The sequence below is a fragment of the Danio aesculapii genome, chromosome 11, assembly GCF_903798145.1.
Source record: "Danio aesculapii chromosome 11, fDanAes4.1, whole genome shotgun sequence".
Taxonomy (NCBI): domain Eukaryota; kingdom Metazoa; phylum Chordata; class Actinopteri; order Cypriniformes; family Danionidae; genus Danio; species Danio aesculapii.
In genome coordinates, this window is record NC_079445.1 from 30,572,280 (window position 1) to 30,594,412 (window position 22,133).

At 35.1% G+C, this 22,133-nt stretch overlaps 1 protein-coding gene across 4 annotated transcripts in view; it reads right to left on the reverse strand.

Moving 5' to 3' along the window:
• Positions 1-12,973: 12,973 nt before the first annotated feature.
• The window catches only part of scml2 (Scm polycomb group protein like 2), a 60,791-nt gene continuing 51,631 nt past the window's right edge, over positions 12,974-22,133 (reverse strand). For 3 of the 4 annotated variants that reach the window (XM_056468119.1, XM_056468121.1, XM_056468120.1), the window contains 3 exons: positions 21,326-21,559; positions 16,120-16,282; positions 12,974-13,886 (listed from right to left, as the gene is read on the reverse strand). In XM_056468119.1, coding sequence (XP_056324094.1) covers positions 13,865-13,886; positions 16,120-16,282; positions 21,326-21,559 — 419 coding nt within the window. In that variant the 3' untranslated portion in view covers positions 12,974-13,864. The remainder of the gene's footprint in view (positions 13,887-16,119; positions 16,283-21,325; positions 21,560-22,133) is intronic. The other variant, XM_056468122.1, reaches the window with a different exon arrangement.

Genomic DNA, 22,133 nt, shown 5'->3' on the forward strand with positions numbered 1-22,133 from the left:
AGGTTGAAAGTAATTTTAAAACAAACACCATGGCCATATTCATATGTCACTCTTTCTGAGGAGGACGTCACCGAGAACAAAGAGCCCATGATTCCTGAGGCTTTTTGAACTTTCCAGAAGAGATTAGACAAGAGCATTGATAAGTGTTAAGCGCCAGACGAGATCTTGCTGGAGGGTGTTTGTCAGAGGTGAACCCTTCAGTCTCAGAGGTTATTGCTCGGCATTGATGAAGGTCATGGCAGTATTTGAGGCTGATTTCAAGGACAATGGGTCTTTCAGAGGCTGGAGACCAGAGAACAACATAAGGCAACAGACCACCAGCCTTTCTGACAAACTGCTTGTTTCAGTGACACTTCAAGATAGATAATTTAATAAAAAAAAATAAAAAGTGTACTACTGTTACACTAAAGACCCACATAGAAATCTGATATGTGGCAATACATGCAAATAACTTGCAACATACAAGTTCATGTTTGTATTTCACATAGATAATGTCGTATATGTACGTATATTCTAAATATTGCAAAAATGTGCACATATTTGTTATTTATAATGTAATACGTGTTCATATATGGCCGTTATATAACTATTAGGGATGCTCCGATCAGGATTTTTGCAGCCAATACTAAGTACCAGTTCTGATGCTTAAAGCTTTATAATGCATAAAGCACATTTTCCCTCTAAGTATGCTACTTCAGTGGAGATCTCTCCTTACCTAAGAGAATAAATAAATTATGCTGCCTTTAATCCCTTAAGCATGTCTTTGTTTAGCCATTTAGTTGTGAACATGTCATGGTCAGAAACAGCTTTACAGAAAATAGATAAAACAAAAAATAAATATATTGGTAAGACAAATGACAAATAATGCAATTTGGAAACACTGCAAAGTATGGAAGTAGAATTCAACATGTCCTCAATCAAGAAAAAGTTAGTAGTGCATATATTATGCATAAGAAGTTAAATGCACACCTATAAATCTAATACTTCTTACTAAAAGGAAACAGCCTATAAGTGAAGTTTTATTTATAAACTAATTTCGAGAGATCACATGCTTATGATTGAACAGCTGGTCATAGCTTGAGCCAATTCATGATTCACCAATCAGATGATTTCTAAGTCACTATTAATGCCCTAAGTTCCATATCACAGCCATCTTCGTTTTGAAGAATCCCCACCTTTCACCCTACTCCGCCTCTTTTCCTAGATGGGTGGCAACGGTGGCCCAGTGGTTAGCACTGTTGTCTCACAGCAAGAACGTCACTGGTTCTAGTCCTTACCATGCCAGCTGACATTTCTGTGTGGAGTTTACACATTCTCAGCAACATAGAAGTGATCCTAGTAAGTAGTTATCTCTTAAGAGCAATCCCTATCTGTTCATTAGCTACTACAACAGAGGAGTATCGAGATCTATCTGAGCTCAAACCCTCTCCTCGCCCTGCAACGGGCAGGGAGCCCTGGGCTCGATGATCCTATGATCTCAGGCTCTCTCCCAGGACAACATGTCAAATACGCTTTATAATCAATCATCAGCTAAGTGTGAACTCTTTAAAACTACTGTTTATTGCAATAAGTATGTTACAAGAAGGTACATTATTAACTATTCATGTTAAAAATAGTATTTTTTATGTTTTATTTTATGTAGTTTTCCAGCCATGTTTTAGTGAACTTGCAATATTGTCAAAATCAAGTTTTTTCAGTTCTTATATGTAAAAGCCTAAGGCCCTAATACATGCAAGGTCATTCAAATATTTGCTCATCTCCAACTAACACAGATACTTGCTATTAGTTCATGACATCAGCCAGATCAGCGAGTACAGGATCGAGTCATTAAATGTGATTATCGCCCAGTTTCGTTCTCCAGACGATCGATCGGAGCATCTCTAATAATCATATCTAAAATATTTTTATCATATAGGTTATTATATTATATAATATATTATATAATATTATATATATTATAGATATATTTGAAAATTCCAAAGGTTTAAAAAATAAATAAACAGACATGTTTTGAAAAATTTTGGGAATATGTTGCATATATGGTTTCATACATACTAAATCTAAATACTCCAACTTATACAGTGTGTCATTTCCAAATATCAGTGTTTTTATGGGAATTTTAGTTTCTTTAGTATGTTTCTTGCAGTGGTTTAATATGATTTTTGTTCATCTGCATTGTAATCAGGTGACGTAGAACTGAATAACCTTCATCTGATTTGATTGAGACAACAGAGGAGCACAGAAGGGGCTGTTCTCCAGATAATTCACCACATCTGTCTGCTCTCTCACAGATCTGCGGTCAGCTGACACACTGAGCTGACTCTTCACGACTGCACTGTTTCTGTCCACTGATGAACCTTTAAAAGATAACCGAAGCTTGCGTACTAATTCATTTGACAGCACCGATTGCAACAGCATCTGAACTGCCAACTTAACAAAAAGGTAAGGCATGTTTCTGTTCATATTTCAAGGATTTTGTACATGCATCATTTGCAAGATTTTATGAAATTTTGAAAAAGAACACACACCCCACTCTTTACACTCAGTGAGAGCACACAAATGCCCAGTATAATTGAACTTAAAGGTCAACATTTATTTACACCTCCTTAAATGAAAGTTTTTTTTGGCATTTGATGGTTCCATGAAGAACCTTTACACTGAAAAATGATTCAGAATCCGAATCAGAAAGAGCTTTATTGCCAGGCATGTTCACATACGAAGGAATTTGTTGTCGTGACAGAGCTTCTACAGTGCAACAGAATTACACAGACAGGACAAAAATGCAGATAATAAATATATTTAAAAAATTGAAGTAAGTAGTGAATGCAAATATACAAATTGACAAGTGTATGTACAGGTATCTTACAATATACACTATATGTGCAGGTTTTATGTGCTAATTGGCAAAGTAATTGTAAAGTATGTTGATAAATAAGTGTATATGGTCAATAAAAAGTGTATTGCAAGTAGTGATGCATTGGATTTACAAATGTTTTAAGGTAACTGGTTGCAAGCAATTTATATAGGCTGAACATAAACAAACAAATTAATTTAAACATTACTAAATTTAATTTGTTTGTTTAAATTCCCATATCAATTATTTGCAACTACTTATACCTTTAAAAATATTAGTAAATCCAATGAGTAATTTTTTTCAGTGGACATAAATCCTTTATAGCGGCAAGGACTTCTTTAAAACCATTCACACTATGAAAAAAATGTAAAACTAAAATGTTCTTTGGGAACCAAAAATGGTCAGAAATTGGCACCACTTGACACTTTAGATTTCTTTAACTTTTAATAATCTAAAGAATCCTTTTCTATTTTCAAGAGCAGCAGTGGAATGATTCCATTTAGAAACTTCATTGCCTGGAAAACAGGGTTCCACACAATTCATTCAGGTTGTTCCATGTTGTTAACTTTAAGTTAACTTAACAAATTTAGGTGGATTGAACATATAAAACAATTAAGTTGTCCCAAAAAAATCTCAAGAACTGTGTTATTTAAGCTCATTTTACATAAGTAGTTTGAACAAGAAGCAAAATCATTTTATAAGTGTTTTTAAGTGTGTACTGACAATCATGATTTTCTTCTTATTATTAGAATAATATTACATAATTAATGGTCTTTGTATAAAGGAAGGAATAAGGCAGAGTATTACTCTCATAAGTGTATTGAGTATTACTCTCATATTACTCTCATTACTCTCAACATAAAGGCAGAGTATTAAAAAGACCCTCAGTATTCTTTCAAGAATTTAGATTTTTCGATGTGAAATTAAAATGTGTTATAAGAATATAAATTTTGAGCCTAATTTGAGCTATTATTAGCAATATGAATTAAATTAAGATTTAGCACTAGGTTCAGCCTTCACAGAGGTTTGTGGAAGTCATTATGGTACAAGCGTGGAAATGAACTGAAGTCATTTATAAACAAACATAAAGATAGAAAAACGGTTTTGTACCACTCCTTACATTCCCACCAAGCAATTTTATTTAATAAACATCTTAACATACACTGTAAAAAAGTCATAAGTTTACTTAATTGAGTTGTGAAAACTCATTGCCTAAATTCGAAGTTATTTTAACTTTATTTTATTAAGTTCATTCATTCATTAATTTTCTTTTCGACTTAGTCTCTTGATTAATCTGGGGTCGTCAGAGCGGAATGAACTGCCAATTTATCCAGCATATGTTTTACACAGCGGATGCCCCTCCATCTGCAACCCATCACTGGGAGACATCCATACACACACACACACACACACACACACACACACACACACACACACACACACACACACACACACTACGTACAATTAAGCTTACCCAATTCACCTATACCACATGTTTTAGAACTTGTGGGGGAAACCAGAGCACCCGCAGGAAACCCACGCCAACACGGAAGAACTTGCAAAATCCACACAGAAATGCCAACTGGCCCAGCCGAGGCTCGAACCAGTGACCTTCTTGCTGTGAGGCAATCGTGCTACACACTGAGCCACCTTGACGCCTATTTAATATGTTTTTCTTGCTAATAAATTTAAAAAGTATTCTTTACTTATATTAAGTCACATTTACATGGACTATTTAAGTTTTGTTGACTTAACTGGATCTGTAGTTAATAGAGCTTTACAATTTTATTTTTACAGAAACCTCTGTAAATAACAACATAACACAACTTTAAATACTAATTCACGTCTCTCTATATTAATCTTGTGCTAAAACACACAATAACACTTTTTATTTTTACATTTATTTTCTGTTCTGGCATAAAGTATTCTTAAAACTAGAAATATGCAAGTTAACTCATTCAGTTTAAGTTCTGCCAAGTACAATCAAATTTAAGTTTACGTAACTTGTTTTATTCAGTGCAAAAAAATTTCATTCAAAATTTAAAGGAACTCCGTTCATGTAATTTATTGCACTGCTTGATTTTACAGTGTAGACCAATTTGCTGTAACAAGGCTAAATTCAGGATGTCAGTAGAAATCTAGTAGCTCAAAACTAGAGTCATCAAACACAGAGTAGACAGACTCATTCATTCCTGTGTATTTGATGACTACTACTACTAATAATAATAATTCATTTTATTAATAAAGCCTATTACTATTTCTAGTAGTTTCTAGTACAAGATTACACACCTGCGGAGATGGTGATAAGACAGACCCATCAAATTCACTACACCTCTTAATGTTAGAAGGAGTGCCAATCAATAAAATCTCGGTTTTTGAACTATTCAGTTTAAGATAATTATGTTGCATCCAAGCTTTAATTTCAATTAAGCAAGCGTTAAACGATGACATTGATGCCGATGAATTGGGAGAAGTGTTAATATAGATCTGTGTGTCATCGGCATAGCAATGATTAGTGACAAGTATATTCTTGTTCTTATTCTTAGACATCTATTAGATTTTCACATGCAGACAACCCAAATTTAGCTTGTTTTAGCCAAGCCATCTATGTTTAGATCTCTATTACATGTCTATTAAATATAAGTGCTTGGTGGGTATAAACATGTAAGCTGGACAAATACACACTTTTACATTTCATACGACCAAACCTAGAAAAATAGTAATAAAGAAATAAATTTGTGTCCCTAAATCCTTTTGAAGTTACACTGAATCTCTTCAGCTAAAGGGAACATATGAAAATAAAGTTTAATCCACTCTGGTTTGACAACAGGAAAAGGATCTGAACTTTTCTCCTCTGGCACACAGCGTTCACTGTTTTGTAATCCATCTATTTGTCTATGGAGTAAACATTTAGTTGCACAAAAGTAATAAACTTGTGGGGGCCACATTGAAAGTCTTGCGAGAATAAATGAATCTTTTTTGAAAAGACTTTTTCCTTGAGCTACTTAATACACTTTATACATAAGACTGGAAACGGGGAATTTGTTTCTTTTTTTGACTGTATGTGCTTCACGACAACATTAAAAACCTGCTGCTGATTGTCAAAGCATTTAAATTTTTCATATGATAGTTTGAAAGGCCTGTCCACATCATTCAGATCTGATCTCTGCCATTTAACAAAAACAGCTCTAACATCTGCTCAGTGTTAGTCATTTATATTAATGCTAATCAAAAGCGTATGTGCATTAAATTTCCTAAAACATATCAACTGCCTATAGAAGCTTTCTGAATTTTCTAGAAGAGATACTAAGATGTGTCCCAAAAACAGTTATATTTTTTCCATATTAAAGGGAACCTATTATGCCCCTTTTTACAAGATGTAAAATAAGTCTCTGATGTCCCCAGAGTGTGTATGTGAATTTCAGCTCACAATATCCCACAAATAATGTTTTATAACTCTTTGAAACTGCCCAAGTATAACAGAACATTTCATAACTGCTGGCAGAGTAATGGCATAAAATGTGTGAAAGATTCTTGAAAATAAATCTGAAAGCATTAAATGATTATCTTTTTTTTAACCATTTTGGTATTTGGAGCTAGTGAGTGACATTGTCATTTCTCTGCTCAAGATCCAAATTGTTCATGGCAAGCTTTTTAATGGTGTTTATTTAACAAAGGTTTAAACAAACAGCGATATGGTTGACACTTTAATTACAAAAATTAATTCACTTATTAATTCACTAATTAACAAAAAATAAATTCACTTGCACATAAAAAACAGCACATTTTAAGAATTTCTTTCAACAAAATGTATTCACTAAAAATCATTAATCATTTGTTTGGGAATTTAAAAACACTCCCTTTGATAATAAAATGAACGTAAAATTTTGGATCTCATTCAGCTGTCCCTGCCACTTTTAAAATGTCCGCCACCCCCTGCTCCCAATGCTGTATGTTTTTGAAACAATTGCTTCATTGGTCACACTGTTTTACTCTGTTAATATAGTTAACAGATGATAATAAATATTATTAATAAATAAAATCAATATTTTATTATAATAATAAATTATTATTAATAACATATTAAAATTTAGTAAAATTGAAAAAATTACAAGACAGAAAACAACAAAATAGCTGGTCAAGGACTATGTTGCAAGTAATGTGTATTTATATAGCGCATTTATCATGTATGGCCATACATTCACTTAGATCATGCGACAGCAGCCACAGGACAACAGCATCAGTGCGCTCATGACACACCAGCTATAGGTGGAGTAGAGAGACAGTGATAGAGCCAATTCGGTGGATGGGGATGATTGGGAGGCGACGAAGGTTAAGGGCTGAGAGGAAATTTGGCCAGGGCACCGGGGTTACACCCCTACTCTTTACGAGAAGTGCCATGGGATTTTTAATGACCACAGAGAGTCAGGATCTCAGTTTAACGTCTTATCCAAAAGATGGCACTGACAGTATGGTGTCCCCTTTCACTTTACTGGGGTATTAGGACTCACACAGACTGCAGGTTGAGCGCCCCCCTGACGGCCTCTCTAACACAACTTTTAACACCAACCTAGTTTTTTTCTTGTGGTCTCCCATCCAGGTACTGACCAGACTGAGCCCTGCTTAGCTTGAGTGAGTAGTCAGTCTTGGTGCTGCAGGGTGATATGGCTGTGGCAACTAAAGACAATTTACATTCAAAACAGAAAAAAAAAATACACAGTACCAATCATGAAAGGTTAGAAGCATGCATGTCCTTATGAACATTAACCACGGTTGTATATAGTAAAAGTCTAGTAACTATGGTTTTTGCCATATTGACTACCATTTGTATAACAACTGTTCATCATACATTAATGCACTGGAAATTGCCCGCAAACTGTAATTGGGGATGTTGCCTAATTTGAATGTGTGTGTGTGTTCTCCAGAGACAGATGCACTGCAGGCTCCACAGCCACTAAAATATTGCAGTTTTCCTCTAAACAATGACATATGGGGCCTATTACCCTGGGCTTAACCTCCTCCACTGCACACACCATTTGAGGAGTGGGAATGATTGTGTGCCTGTTTCCAGTATGGAAAACTGTATACCGCTAACAAGAGGGGAAAAGGGGAATCATTTATTGCACACCCTTATTGTTGTCAAACTCATGAATTACTGGATTTCAAATTAGCATTCTGTGATCGACAGTGCTTTCTAAATCGATAGTACACAAACAGTTGTTTTTTGGAGGGGGGCAATTGCTGTTTATATTTTTACAGTCAAAGCCATTCAGTTAACTTTTATGAATGAACAAAGACCACAATCTAAGACGAAAATCATTATTAACGTTCTGCTAAAGAATAAAAGCATTAGCTAACCATTTGCTCAATTTGCTAACAATTCTACTATCATCTGTAAATAACGACTTGAGTAAATGACGACAACAAAATCATCTGTAACGTGTCTAGTATGATCGTCTTTGATTACTTTATATATTTCTGTACATATAATGACCACCAGTTGTTTCTCAGTGAGATTGGTGGTATGAAATGTTTATGCTTTTTTGTGCGTGCTAAAGGAATATGTTGTTTATTATGGGTAACTTTTCTGCCGTGCTTGTTTCTCAGAGTAACTTAGTATGGGAGACAATATCCTGGAAAACATTTTCACTCAACAAAGCAGATCATTATGTTGTCCTTGAGATTGGTTGTTAATGAAGAGCAGAGTCTATAAACTGTTTTTCTGTTTATATTGTGCTAGGACATATCACTCGCTCAAATCATCTATTGACAAGCAACACAAAAACATTGGTTTGATGTCAAATGCCTCTTTTTTTCCTTGCCAGGAACACTTAGAGGACATTTCTGATGTTTGACTTCTCATTGAATGGAAACTTCAAGCCTTAAGGGTCTACGATGGAAGACCTTCAAACAAAAGAGGTAAAAAAGTATCAGACCAAACTGAAGAAACAGATTGCAATGGATCCGATTGTTCAAATAGCAATGCCAAAGAACAAACCAGAAAAACATCACCTCAGTTGAATTCTTCCAATGAACACTCAATGAATCTTGCTCTCAAATTGGCCAAGTCTTTACTGCACTCTGTCTGTCACGGAAACAAACCTTTTGTATTGGATTTGCTTGCTGAAACAAGACCGTCATCCTGGACTGTGTCTGATTCTAACACAATCTCTATGGTCTTGGATCAGTGGTTTGAACTCTCAACTGCCACCTACTTGGCACTCTTATCCATTTGACAGTATTCAGACTAGCGAAAACCTGATTTCAAGTCAATCAGAAGCTTTAGTTTACAACACAGACAGTGATTCAAGGTCCTAATATTGGCACACATTTACAAAATCTAGTACCTTCTCTGAGCAATTATACTTTATCAGATTGTCACATGACTGGCCAACAACAGTCAATCCCTTTAACTTCAAACGTCTTGCCACATCAGTTTGTTCAGCCCAGTAGTGCACCAATGGCTTCATTAATCCCTCCAGCAACTTTGCTGGTTCCTTATCCACTTGTGTTTCTGTTACCAGTCCCGTTACCCATACCAATACCAATCCCTATCCAAATCCCTCAAATTTTTGTTAAAACCCTCCAGAACTGATTCAATGATTGACAAAAGTACACAGATCTCATCTTCAATCTCTTGCTGCACCAGTAGCATGTTTTCACAAAACCCATCAGTTTCTCAGGACGAGGCGCGTGACCTTTCTTTTAAGGCAACTCAGACCAAACATGAACATCCACTATCTGCTTCACCAAACTTGCCACTGGATCTATCTGTGGTAAACCAAATACCAGACATGAGGATCATTGGCATGATGGCATGAGCAGACGATACAAAAGGACAACTCATGAAAGCAAAGACAATAACATCATACGTTCAAAGTGCGAGGACTACAATGGCAGGACTGTGCACTCCGCTCAAACAGTCATTGTGTCGCGCACAGAAACACTTCCTTTCTCTGACAAACGGAGAGGTTTCTCACGGGACTACATGATAAACTCTGCCACAAAACCAGACAGGAGCCAGTATACTGTGATACCAGACTGCTCTAGGAGACAGTTCAGAGGTCACCCTTTTTCTAGTGAACCACAATTCAAAAGACGAGGATCACAAAACATGTATGGAAACACTCCTCCATATAAGAAACAACATCTGGCTTCTTTTCGGCCTGGAAAATAGATGGAATGTAGATGCACGCTGCATATAATTAACTTTTGTAATTGCAGATTATTTTTTTAAAAATATATATATACATATATGTGTGTATATGTATATGTATATATTATTGGGGGGACTAGTTCCATTTAAATATTAGTTATAATATATTGGATTTGATTAGATTTATTTAATTTGAACAGAAAAAATCACACACAAACAATTCTTTAAACAAAATACATTTCAACAGGGTCAAAATGGACCAGGATGAAGCACAAGCTTATTATTTTCCCCAACCCATTGCCACACACATCATTCATCTATTACTTCAAGTATTTTTTCTTTTACTTTTACATGAGACATATTTATCCTTTTGGCATCTTGACATATTTTATGTTTAATTCACATTTACATTTTATAGCATAGACCAAAAGAAAAACATAGTATTGCTAACAGCCATTAATGAATTTCATCATACCTTTCTCATTTTATTCTTTTTCAATCACCTCTATTCATCATTATATCCTTTATATCCCTATTTAATAAAATATATTTACACAACTTTTTTAAATTGATTAATATCCTGACATTGTTTGAGAATCTGTTCCGGACTGTTCCATAATTTCACATCACATACAGACATACACAAATTTTTTTTAAGATGTCCTTGTTTTCAACCTCCTAAAAATTTTGTTCTTTCAGATTATATAGATCGCTAAAAACTGATATAGCTGCCTATGTATCAGTCTTTACAAAATTAGGTACAAAATCTCACTATTAACTCATTACCTGACTATTATTAATATATTAGTTTATTTGTACGTATAAAGTATGTATTCTGCATGATCTAATTCTTAATCCCTACCTTACACCCCTACATTCCTCCTACCCAATATCTACTCCTTAATAATTATGAATACGCAGCAAATTGGGAGTTTGAACTAAACATTATAGTTAATGGTTTGTTAGATGCAAGAATCACACTTTAAAATAAAGTGTGATCAAAAACTATAACATCTATAAAACCACAATAACTTACACTTAAGATTTTTTTCCCCAGATGGTGGACTGACAGCCAATCAGAATCCATCCTGGGTTAAAAAAAACAAACCAGGATCTAGTATGCTTTAATGAGCTTGAGCTTTTAAAGCAGCAGACAACAAAGCTGCAAGTTTCAAATATTAACTTGTGTTGGTGTGGATACTAGTGTACTTTATATTAGGGTGCACTCAAACTATGTTATATGAGCAGTGCCCCGGCACGTTTCCCGGTTCGATTGACAAGTGTGAGTGCTCCGAATCATGGCTAGGCATGGTTCAGTTGGCCGGTACTGGCCCAGTTGGAAAAGGTGTGCCAGAGCACAGTTCGGTTGGGCTTTGGCATGGTACACTTGTAATGTGATCGCAACCCGAAACTGAAGATACAACATGACTTTTAAGGGAGTGTTTCATATGGATTTATTAATCATTCTTACTTTTCAATAAACACGAACTGTCATAGTTTATTAAGATACAAACCCCTCGCTGCACGTCAGCTGAACCTAAAGCCTAAAGCAAACCTCCTAAAGCCTGGTTTATACATTGCGTCGAGTGATCGCCATGACCCACAGCCCCTGCCTTGTACGTTGCCATGCATTTATACTTCTGCGCGCTGTTTGTGTTGCTCTGCATTAACACTTCCAAAACACAAGCTGGCAGTAGGTTTTTATGTTCTTCTGTGTCGAGTTTCTTCGCTGGTGTTTTGTTTTTTCTGAATGCTACCTTAATGTAGAAGTGGCTCAAACTCGCTCATGTTGAGGCGGGAACTGGGGGGCGTGCAACAACTTTAATCTTAAGGTAAACACACGCTCTCTGTCCCGCCCACACTCGTCAGAGCTTGCGGTACGCGTCGTTGCGACACGGCAAGGGCTATGCGTCCACGCGCAGGCTGTGCCGGAGCATACGCGTGCTTGATGCAGAATATCTGACCAAAATATTCTGCAAAATATTTGACTGCAAGTCTCTGCACCCCAACAACTAAAAATAATACAAACTCATGTAATTAAAGCAATCTCCACTGTGCTGAGCGAGAGCGCTTCTCTTCCTGTTAAACTGAAGTCACATCATCAATGACGTAAGCATGCTCCGGCTTGGAAGGTAAATGCAATATGATTGCAGGCCGTTGGGAGAGAGGGTAGAGGAAGACAATCGCGCTTCAGCCCAGTTCAAGGCAACTGTACCTAGTGTGAGTACACCCTTAGTTATCCTTCATGTTGTAAATGGGTCTTTAATATGCAAAGTATAGCTGCTAAACATGTATAAGCCAATTCATTAACATAATGTCATACAAGTTAATCAATTATTTACATCAAGAAAGTGGACGATCTAGACCCAAATTCAATCCGTACATTTCTTTTGGGCAAAGCGTAACATATTTAACAAGGAAATGCCTTTCCAGTTAAAAATACTGTGAAACATGACAACTTTATAAATGCAATTATTTATTCAAATGGTAGAAAAATGTTCAAATAAGTAATACAAAACTTTTGACCTGAGTATAAGAGCAAAGTAAATACAGTGTATCTAAAAGGAGCTAAAATGTATGCTTATAAATGTGTATTATAACAAAAGGCTCCAAAAAAGATGATCAATTATATAAACATACACAATGCACTCAAAAAAAAGGACCGTTTCTACCTATTAAATAACAAAATGATAGAACACTGAGCTAAATTCACATCAGTATGATACACATAAAACAAAAGAAACACATATCAGCGATTGCTGCATGCTCTGCACATCAATCTCATTCACCATGCAGATAAACCTCGGTATTTCATGACCATGTGACATTATTATGTGTGCTTCACGGGGGTCTCCTGAAGTGCTGGTGTGGACATATTCAGTTTTTAGAAGGAATAAATGGTAACGAATTATGAATAGATGAAAATGTATTGTACAAATGTCCTTAGTGATTATCTCAAGTTAAACAGCCGTAATTAATAGTCAGTAACAGTCCCAACTAATGTTTGTGCTATCAAAAAAGATGTCTTTTATAGACCATAGCAAAACCATTTTTGGCTTATATAATTAAAAACAACATTTATTCTTTCTCTGCTACTTCGTGATACAGCAGTACAGTTTGAAATATGATGTATTTCAATTCCAAAGTCACAGAAAACTGATTAAATAAATATTACGCCAAATGGTGAATAATGAAATGAAATTAGATTGACCAGCACCAAAATCCTTCATCGTCGATGTCCAAAGCATAACGTCATATACGTCTCAATCAGACGTAAAGTAAGATATTGTGGAAATCCAATGTTTGTCAAGCTGTCCATGTGTGTAGATAGTACTGGACACAGTATATAAACAACAACACAATCAAATCCTTTGGGATTTTAGCTTTGTCCACCATTGTCTGTAAACGCAGAGCATTGAGGTACTGAGGTTTGTAGCTGCAGCTTTACACTGAACTTTCTAGAAGAGAGTCAGTCAACATCCTTGTAGCAAATGCAGTTACACAATATCCATTCATAGTTAGGCCGTTTGGAAAGTCTTGTGATGTTCATTTTTGCATTGTTTTGCCACCGTTCAGTTTATTTACCGACCATTTAATCCAGCGGGTTTGAGTCAACATGTTGGACATTTGACCATAATAATAAATATCCATGTATCTTGAGCAAAGTCTACGGTTATCTGCTCAAAAACGAAGCGAACCTGCGTCTTCCTCTAGTGGATTCGCTGTGTTATTTTGCCCAGAACTTTCCAGCATCTATTTTGTTTGTTTGAGTCTCTCGATGTGATGGCAAAGTTTGAGAGCAGGCCCCAGTTTCAGCCCCATGTACTTCATGATCATGTCGCTCCGTAAAAGCATCAAAGCCTTGCCATCAATCTCCTAAGGAAAAGCAGAACAATCAAACCATTACAAAATTATCACATGCAATGACCCAGAGTCCCAGAGAATGAGAAAATGACCCACGCAATGTTTAGATTGCATGTTACTAATGAGAAGATAAAGGATGTTTACTGTATGATGACTGAATTTGCCTTACACAATAACTAAATGCACTACAGAATGTTAGGTTTTCACACACGCACAAATTGTATGTAAACGTATCAATCTTTCACAGTGTAATACTCACTACTATTGAGTATTTTTAAAAGGGCTATTTTTTAAGCTGCGGTCACACTGCACTTTTCGCCCCATAGACTTACATTCATACACATGTGAATACAGCAGACCGGAAACGCAAGCTCGTGCGACAAGTTTCGCAGTTTACGGTATTGGACAGTTCAAGCTTGGTAAACTCTGACCTGCAAAATCGCATCACGTGGCTGTGTGAGACCAATTCAAGATCAAAACATGACCTCTCTGTACAGAAATTTAAAATATGGACCAATCGTTCGCTTTTTTTTTAGTTTCTAATCAACTTTACAAATCCCACCCCTTTTTGCAATGCTGTATGACAGAATTTTGCATGCTCAAACTCTAGTGCAGGAGTGTCCAAACTTTTTCCTATAAAGGGCCAAAAACCAAATTGGATTGAGGACTGTTCCTTATTGATATTCCAAATCGTATTACATTAAATTAGTCATGGGTAAAATCCTAATTTAGTTGCTAATATTTAAAAATAACTAGAAAACGCTAGAAAACTAGTAAAAGCATAAGTAATCCCATTTATAACACAATGGAGTTCAATGCTGAATACACTAGTCGAGCTGCTCCTGCCTTTGCCTTCATTTCCTCGTCGATGTCTTGTGCATTGTTTCCGCTACATTCATTCTTTCATGGTGGGGTGCCACACTAAATTCATCCCACCACGGCAACATTACAGCTTCTCATTCAAAACATTCAGTCGTGTTATAATAAATAGCGGGTTATAATCACACCAAAACGTATTAAAAGATAAGTGTAACTGTAGTAGTGCTGTGCATTATTTGTTAAGCGTTAAACAAATAATGCATAGCACTACTAGGGTTACAGTAAAGTGCGCGCTGTTATAATTCACTTATCTTTGAATATGTTTTGGTGCGATTATAACCCGCTATTTAAAAAAAAAAAAAACTGAATGTTTTGAATGAGAAGCTGTAATGTACCCATGGTGGGATGAATTTTGGTGATATGCTAACTGACCGACTGACAGGTGCGTGAGGCCAGCAAACACGACATAGCTTTCAGTTATGATAAGTTTCCATAATTATACTTTATAGATAAATGTCCATGGCTCTGCATACAATGACTTTATCTTGCTGGAGTTTATGGCCGTTTCACTTTACTTTAGGATGCATTAATGCGCTCTGTAGGTCTATTGGAGACATTCATAAATATTCCTAGCAAATCTAATTGTTGGAGACATACTCGTTACATAAACGCACTAAATCGCAATTCAGCAGCGATTATTTGAGAGCGCACAAGAAAATCTGCACTTGAGCACCTTAGCTATATTTGATGGTGTACAAGAGGTTTTGTGCACAAACAGAGAAAACCGGCATGCAAGCAAAGAGATTTGCATGCTCGTATTACATAAATGCGATCTCAACTTGTAATACTGCGCTTACAACATTTATCATTAAAATAATACCTATGGCATTATTTCAGAGTATTATATACAGAGGTAGATTTGTGCAAATCTGCCACCACAGCTGGAAAAAAATCTAAGAGGAAACACTGCTTGTGTATTGTCCTTTGTCTGTTGAGTGACAGTATTTACATTTCAAAAGTTTAATTACTTTACAACATTTAAATTAAATAGTTCATTTTAGTTGGCTTTTTTGTAGCTCCTCAATTAAATAAAAGAACAACGTTTTGTTAAATTCGAAATGGCGATCTCTGTCAAAGCCATTTGCTCTAACCAACTTCCCATCATTCTCCCTCTCTTGTCAGATGAGATGGCCCATGGGCCCTACTTTAGGCACCTCTGCTCTGCTCTAGTGTGACTGCAGCTTTACTCATGCTTTGAGTAATATTTACAATAGATACTTTTACTCACACTATGCATTTTTGGGAAAGTATTGGTACTTTTACTTGTGTATGATTACTTAGTACTCTTTCCACCACTGAATACAATGCTTCTAAATCTATGGGCATTTATAAGATAAAAAAAAAAAACAAGAAAATCCTCTCTCACATGTTTCCTGAAGAGCTCTGCATGTGGACCAGAGCCTGTGGATCGGCATCCCGCACAAATTGCATCACTTCCTCTATACTCCAGGATGATGGACTCTTAGTGGATGTTTTAGAGGGATCCTTCTCTGTTGCTTGATGCTCAGGACCAGTTGTTGAGCTAGCAGCTGGAAAACACAACACTGTTTAAGATAGTGTGGCAAAAACATTTAGTGACCAAATGTCTATATCTGTCTGCTTCTCACATTTCGGTTTCTTCTGCACACCTTAAAGATTCTTGGGAGAGGTAATCAGGATTTGACATTTCATCCTCTACTTGGGAGGAGACTACAGCTCATACAATTTAAAGTGATGCATAGATTACACTATACTAAGGCCAAACTTTATAAGCTGTATCCTTCTATCTCTGCTTTGTGTGATAGATGCAAAGGTGCAGTCGGGACTTATGGTCATATATTCTGGTCCTGTCTAGATGTATCTGAATTTTGGAAAAGTATCTTCGGACTTCATTCCAGGCTTTTGAAATAGACATTAAATTTATGTGGAATTAGCATTGTTTGGATGTTCAGACAAGGCTCTAACTTGACCTAAACGTGTGGCTTGGTGCTGGCCAAGAGAGTGATTCTGATAAAGTGGAAATTCACGACACCTCCAAGTTTTTTTTTAAATGATTAGCTGAAACGGTTTCTGTCCTTAAGCTGGAAAGGTTACATTTCTGTAGATTTGGAGACGATGTATGACAAAATATAGGCCCCCTTCCTTAGATCTGTAGGTTAATAATGTCTCTGTAATTATTTTTTGTAATATTCTTTTTTCTCCTTACTTTTTACATGTCATTTTATTTTGTTTCTTATTGCTATAGTCTGGCAAGTTTTTTTTTTTTTTTTTTGATGGTGCTGTATAATTTCTGTATTGTTTGCTAGTGTGCATATTCTAGTTAGTATCAGGTAATAACACCTAGATCATTTTGTTAACATATACACATGATGTACACTATTGTATATATATATATATATATGTATGTATGTGTGTGTGTGTGATTGCCATTTGTAGCATAGCCAGATCTTCTGTATTATAGCAGAAGTTCCAGACTCATTTGCAGGTTTTATGTGCACCTAGAGGACGTCTGATTGACGTGTTAAGCAACCAATCACTGTTCATTTCGTAAAAAGTCATTTTTTTATGGGGTTGAAAATGTAAAATCAAAAACCCTAATAGACTGATGTCAAGAAAACCATTTGGAAAATTCCCACTAGAGGGCACTGCGATGCATAGACAGTGACAAAATGCATAGGTCTGTTCAAAAGCAGCATTCTAACACACTTTTCTTATAATTGCTGTAGTATCTAATATGTATACTGTGCACAGTATGTACATTTTCTGAATACATAAAAAACAAGGATGACCCAATACATTTGTAGTTACTTTTCTTGTCCAACTAGACTATCAGGACGAAATCTGAATGAAAAACTACACTGTAAACAATTACATAATAAAATGACAACTTATGTTTTTACATTAACTTGATTTAGAAGGTTAATCAGGTTTCAACTTATTTTTTAAGTTGAACAATATTTAACTTGATGTTTTAAGTCAGCTTAATTGATGCAAGTTCAAGTGACTTATGAAGTTAAATTGGTTCAACTTAAAAAATTTAAGTAATATAGATGCAACTAATGTGCAGCAATAATTCCTGCAGTTAATAGAATTCGGTGTCTGCATCAAAGTGTATTAGTGTAACAAATATATTACACATTAATTATTATTGACCTCTACTTATTAAAATATCTTATTTATTTTTATTATTATTATTAAAATAATAACATTTTAAATTAAGTACTACCTACTTGCATAGGGAAGAAATGGTATAATAACAATATTCTAATAGCACACACTGATTACAGTATAACTGCTCATGCCTAAAGTAGAATATATTCAGTTGAAGAAAGAATTATTAGCCCCCCTGTTTATTTTGTTCCCCAATTTCTGTTTAACGAAGAGAAGATTTGTTTAACACATTCGTTTAAGACACTTCTATACAGCTTAAAGTGACATTTAAAGGCTTAACTAGGTTAATAAGTTAACTAGGCCGGTTAGGGTAATAAGGCAAGTTATTGTATATCGATGGTTTGTTCTGTAGACAGTCGAAAAAAAATTAGCTTAAAGGGGCTAAAAATGTTGACCTTAAAATGGTTCATAAAAATTAAAGCTTCTTTTATTCTAGCTGAAATACAACAAATAAGAGTTTCTCCAGAAGAAAAAATATTATCAGACATACTGTGAAAATTTCCTTGCTCTGTTAAACATTATTGGGAAATATTTAAAAAAGAAATAAAAAAATTCAAAGGGGGTTTAATAATTCTGATTTCAACTGTATTATTATTGTTATGATTATTATTATTACTATATAGATGTCAAAACCCCACAAAAAGTTGTGGTTTCTATATGCAATAACACTGTAAAAAGCATTAAGTATTTTAAAATAACAAAGTGATTATTTCTTGTCCATCCTCTTCTTTGTCTGCCTTAACTGATGTATATATTTTTGGAAATACTGTACATGTGCTCTCTTGAATAGTAATGCCAGTCTAAGGTCAGCCTCTTGATATCAGTCTCTTAAAAATGGGAAATAAAACTGAACCCCAAGCATCACTCTCATTCTGGGATGCTATTTAAATAAATATTGGCCCCTGAGCCGCTAACAGGCTTTAATCCATATCGAAGCCTATTGTGTCACTTGACATTTGATTAGAGAAAATACATCTGCTCCTCACACAGGCACTCTGTGCGGAACTGATATGGGTTTTTATCCCATGATAGAAATAGATCTAAGTCTCTGAACAACAGCGGTGATCGCGTAAGCCAAGCTGTCAGACTGAAAGCATTCTGACAATAAATCTGTTCTGCTTTTAGGACTCAAACGCCACAGCAATGCTGGCACAAAATAAATTAATTTGAGAAAAATTTAATTATTTTAAATGTAGGTTATCAAGTTTTGGAGAACAAGTAAAACGATTCAAAAAGCCTTTGCCACAAAAAAAAAGAGAAAGTAGTAACACATTTAGTTATATAAATATATTATATTAAATACATTTAAATGAATAAATTATGGAAAAATTGAAAATAACTTGAGTAATAAAAAGTGAGTATTAAAATATAAAATAAAGGATTAAAACATGTAAGCTTCAGCTCATTTAGCAGATCAGCACAATATTACATTTTCAGTCACATGAAATAATGATCTGTTGAGAATTGTTTACTTCCATTTAATACACATACTTGTATATGGATGTACATGATTTTTAAACGTTTTAAAATAAGCTTATTCTGCTCAGCAGGGCTTCATTTAGTTCATCAATACAGTACAAATTGTGAAATGTTATTGCACTAGAAAATAACAGTTTAAAAGTAGTTTATCATATTCATTTTGTCCAGTGATTTTAAAAATGAGTTTTCAGCATCATTGCTCCAGTCTTCAGAGTCACATGATCCTTCAGAAATCACTCTAATATTAACTGTTATTATCATCATTATTATTATTATTATTAATATTAATGGTAATAGTAATACAAGCAATAATGGCTGGAGTAATAACTGCTTTCTTATTTCATATAGTTTCCAATGAAGTTATTTAAAATTCTAATAAATACTTAATTAAAAAAATATTTTACGTTTAATAAATACCGCCTTGATGAACAGAAAAATTTCCCTTAAAAAAACTGACCCCAAACTTTTGACCGGTAGTAAGTAATATTACAGAAGAGAGCACTTACATAATACTATCATTTTAGACACAATTTTGTTTGATTTTTGTCAACAAAAATAGTTCCAAATAAAGCCGGAGCAGAGCTTATCTTTGGTTTTTGCACAAATCAGTAATTTGTTAGTGATTCAGTAATACATTCATAAGTTTTCATGGCCACCCATTATGATAAGGTTTCATTAGTTAATGTATTTACAAACATTAACTAATAATGAACAGTATTTATATAGCATTAATTAATCATATTTCAACATTTTCTTATCCACATTCATGCATGTTAACATTAGTTAATGCACCATGAGTTAACATGAACTAACAATGAACAACTGCATTAACTAACAAGAATAAATACTGTAATAAATGTATTGTTTGTTGTTTCTTCATATTAGTAAATGTATTAACTAACATATACTAATACAACCTTATTGTAAAGTTTTATTGTTTTTATTTGAGATCAAACTGCCTGTTTTGAATGAACGTTCAACAAAATCACTTTTTTGATACTTTTCAGCACCTTCTGCCAGAAAATTCCCCAAAATATAGAGATAGCATTTTCAAACCCATGATCACAGTGCATTCAAACGAGAAGTACTTATATTTCAGACAACTAAACTTGTAACTGTACTTATAAAAATGACCCATTAAACTAGTGGTTCCCAAAGTGACAATGACAGGGGGTCGCTTGGTGATTTCCAAAAGTCAAAAATAATTCAATCAAAAAGAAATTTGGTTAAACTATTAGATTTACCATATACTTTATCCATAACCCACATAAGATGAAAAGTTATTAACTAATAGTTACATGAAAAGCAAGAACATGCAAATAAAAAGCCATCAGTCTTTTAATTCTTTTTCATATGATTAAGAGTGTTTTGGTTACAGTAGATTAACAACACAGCAATAGCCTCAGCATATTGATTTTATAGCACCAGCCTAAACTTTCCGACACCTTTATGGCAATCAAATACATTAAAAATAAATACAGGCCACAAGTGAACATTGAGGATGATCTCTGATTGGCGGTCTCCAAAATTAAACCAAGAATAGACTTGTGCTGTCAACATTGTGCTGGCCAGTCTCATTAGGTAAGGTTAATATTCAATTAAGCAAATTAAAACATGACTGTTGCACTTTGTGTTGTCAATATGGTTGTGTTTATATAAGCCTATTGTGTGTGTAATATTTATATATTTATAACCACCTCCGAGGAATGTAGGGGTTGCGAGTCACTGGCATTGTTATTATGGGGGTCACAAGCTGAAAAGTTTGGGAACCCCTGTGTGAAGCAGTATGGGAAAATGTGTCTTCTATTATGAATGAAAGTCATTACAAAGTGTTGCCTATAAATCTGTGTATAGTTGGTCCGTTTAAAATGAATGTAAACAAGTCTGTGCTTTTCCAAGCACATTAAACAAATGTGTGAAGGTGTTGAACAAAGCGCTCTTACATAGCCTACCTTCCACTCGTCTGTGTGTGCGCGGCTCTGCTGGGTTGGAGGAGAGTCCGCGCAGCAGTGGAGGGTGAGAGGGGTAGTGTGGGCTGCTGCCGGTCGGGGTGTGAAACTCCGATGCACTGCGGTGCGCAGGGGGTCGAGGGGCCACCGATTTGGAGGCCGAGTCCATTGACTCTTCTGAGAACTGCTGCTCTGTGGAGGCACCGTTTTCAGCATGGGCGATGGTTTCTGTCATAAATAATAGTCAAGCGCAATGTCTTAATTAGACAAGCAAATTATTTAATATACAGCTATGGGGAAAATGAAGGGACAAATTTATGAATATAGTTGTGTAAAGTTTTTTGTTTCTTGTGTAATACATACTGCTGTTGATATTTTGTCCAAATTCCAAAAAAAAAAAAAAAATCATTTAGAGGATTTTTGTTGCATATAATAAAAAAGCTGCCATGCTTTCAAATATGTCAATTTTGATATTTAAATTTCCAAAATTCAAATTCGCAATTGATTTCGTTTCAGAAGAATCAAGAAATCAATATTTGGTGGAATAACCTGATTATCCTGCCCAACAGCATAAAAAAACACACTAAGACCATGTCCACACTAATGCGTTTCACTCTCAGATTTTGCCTTCTGTCCACAAGACTAAGGCTGCGTCCGAAACCACATACTTCCATACTATATAGTATGCTAAAATCAGTATCAGTATGTCCGAATTCATAGAATTCGAAAATCAGTACGCGAGAAGTACCTGGATGACTTACCACTTCCGGTGAGATTCTGAAGTGCGCACCCCATGCACGCT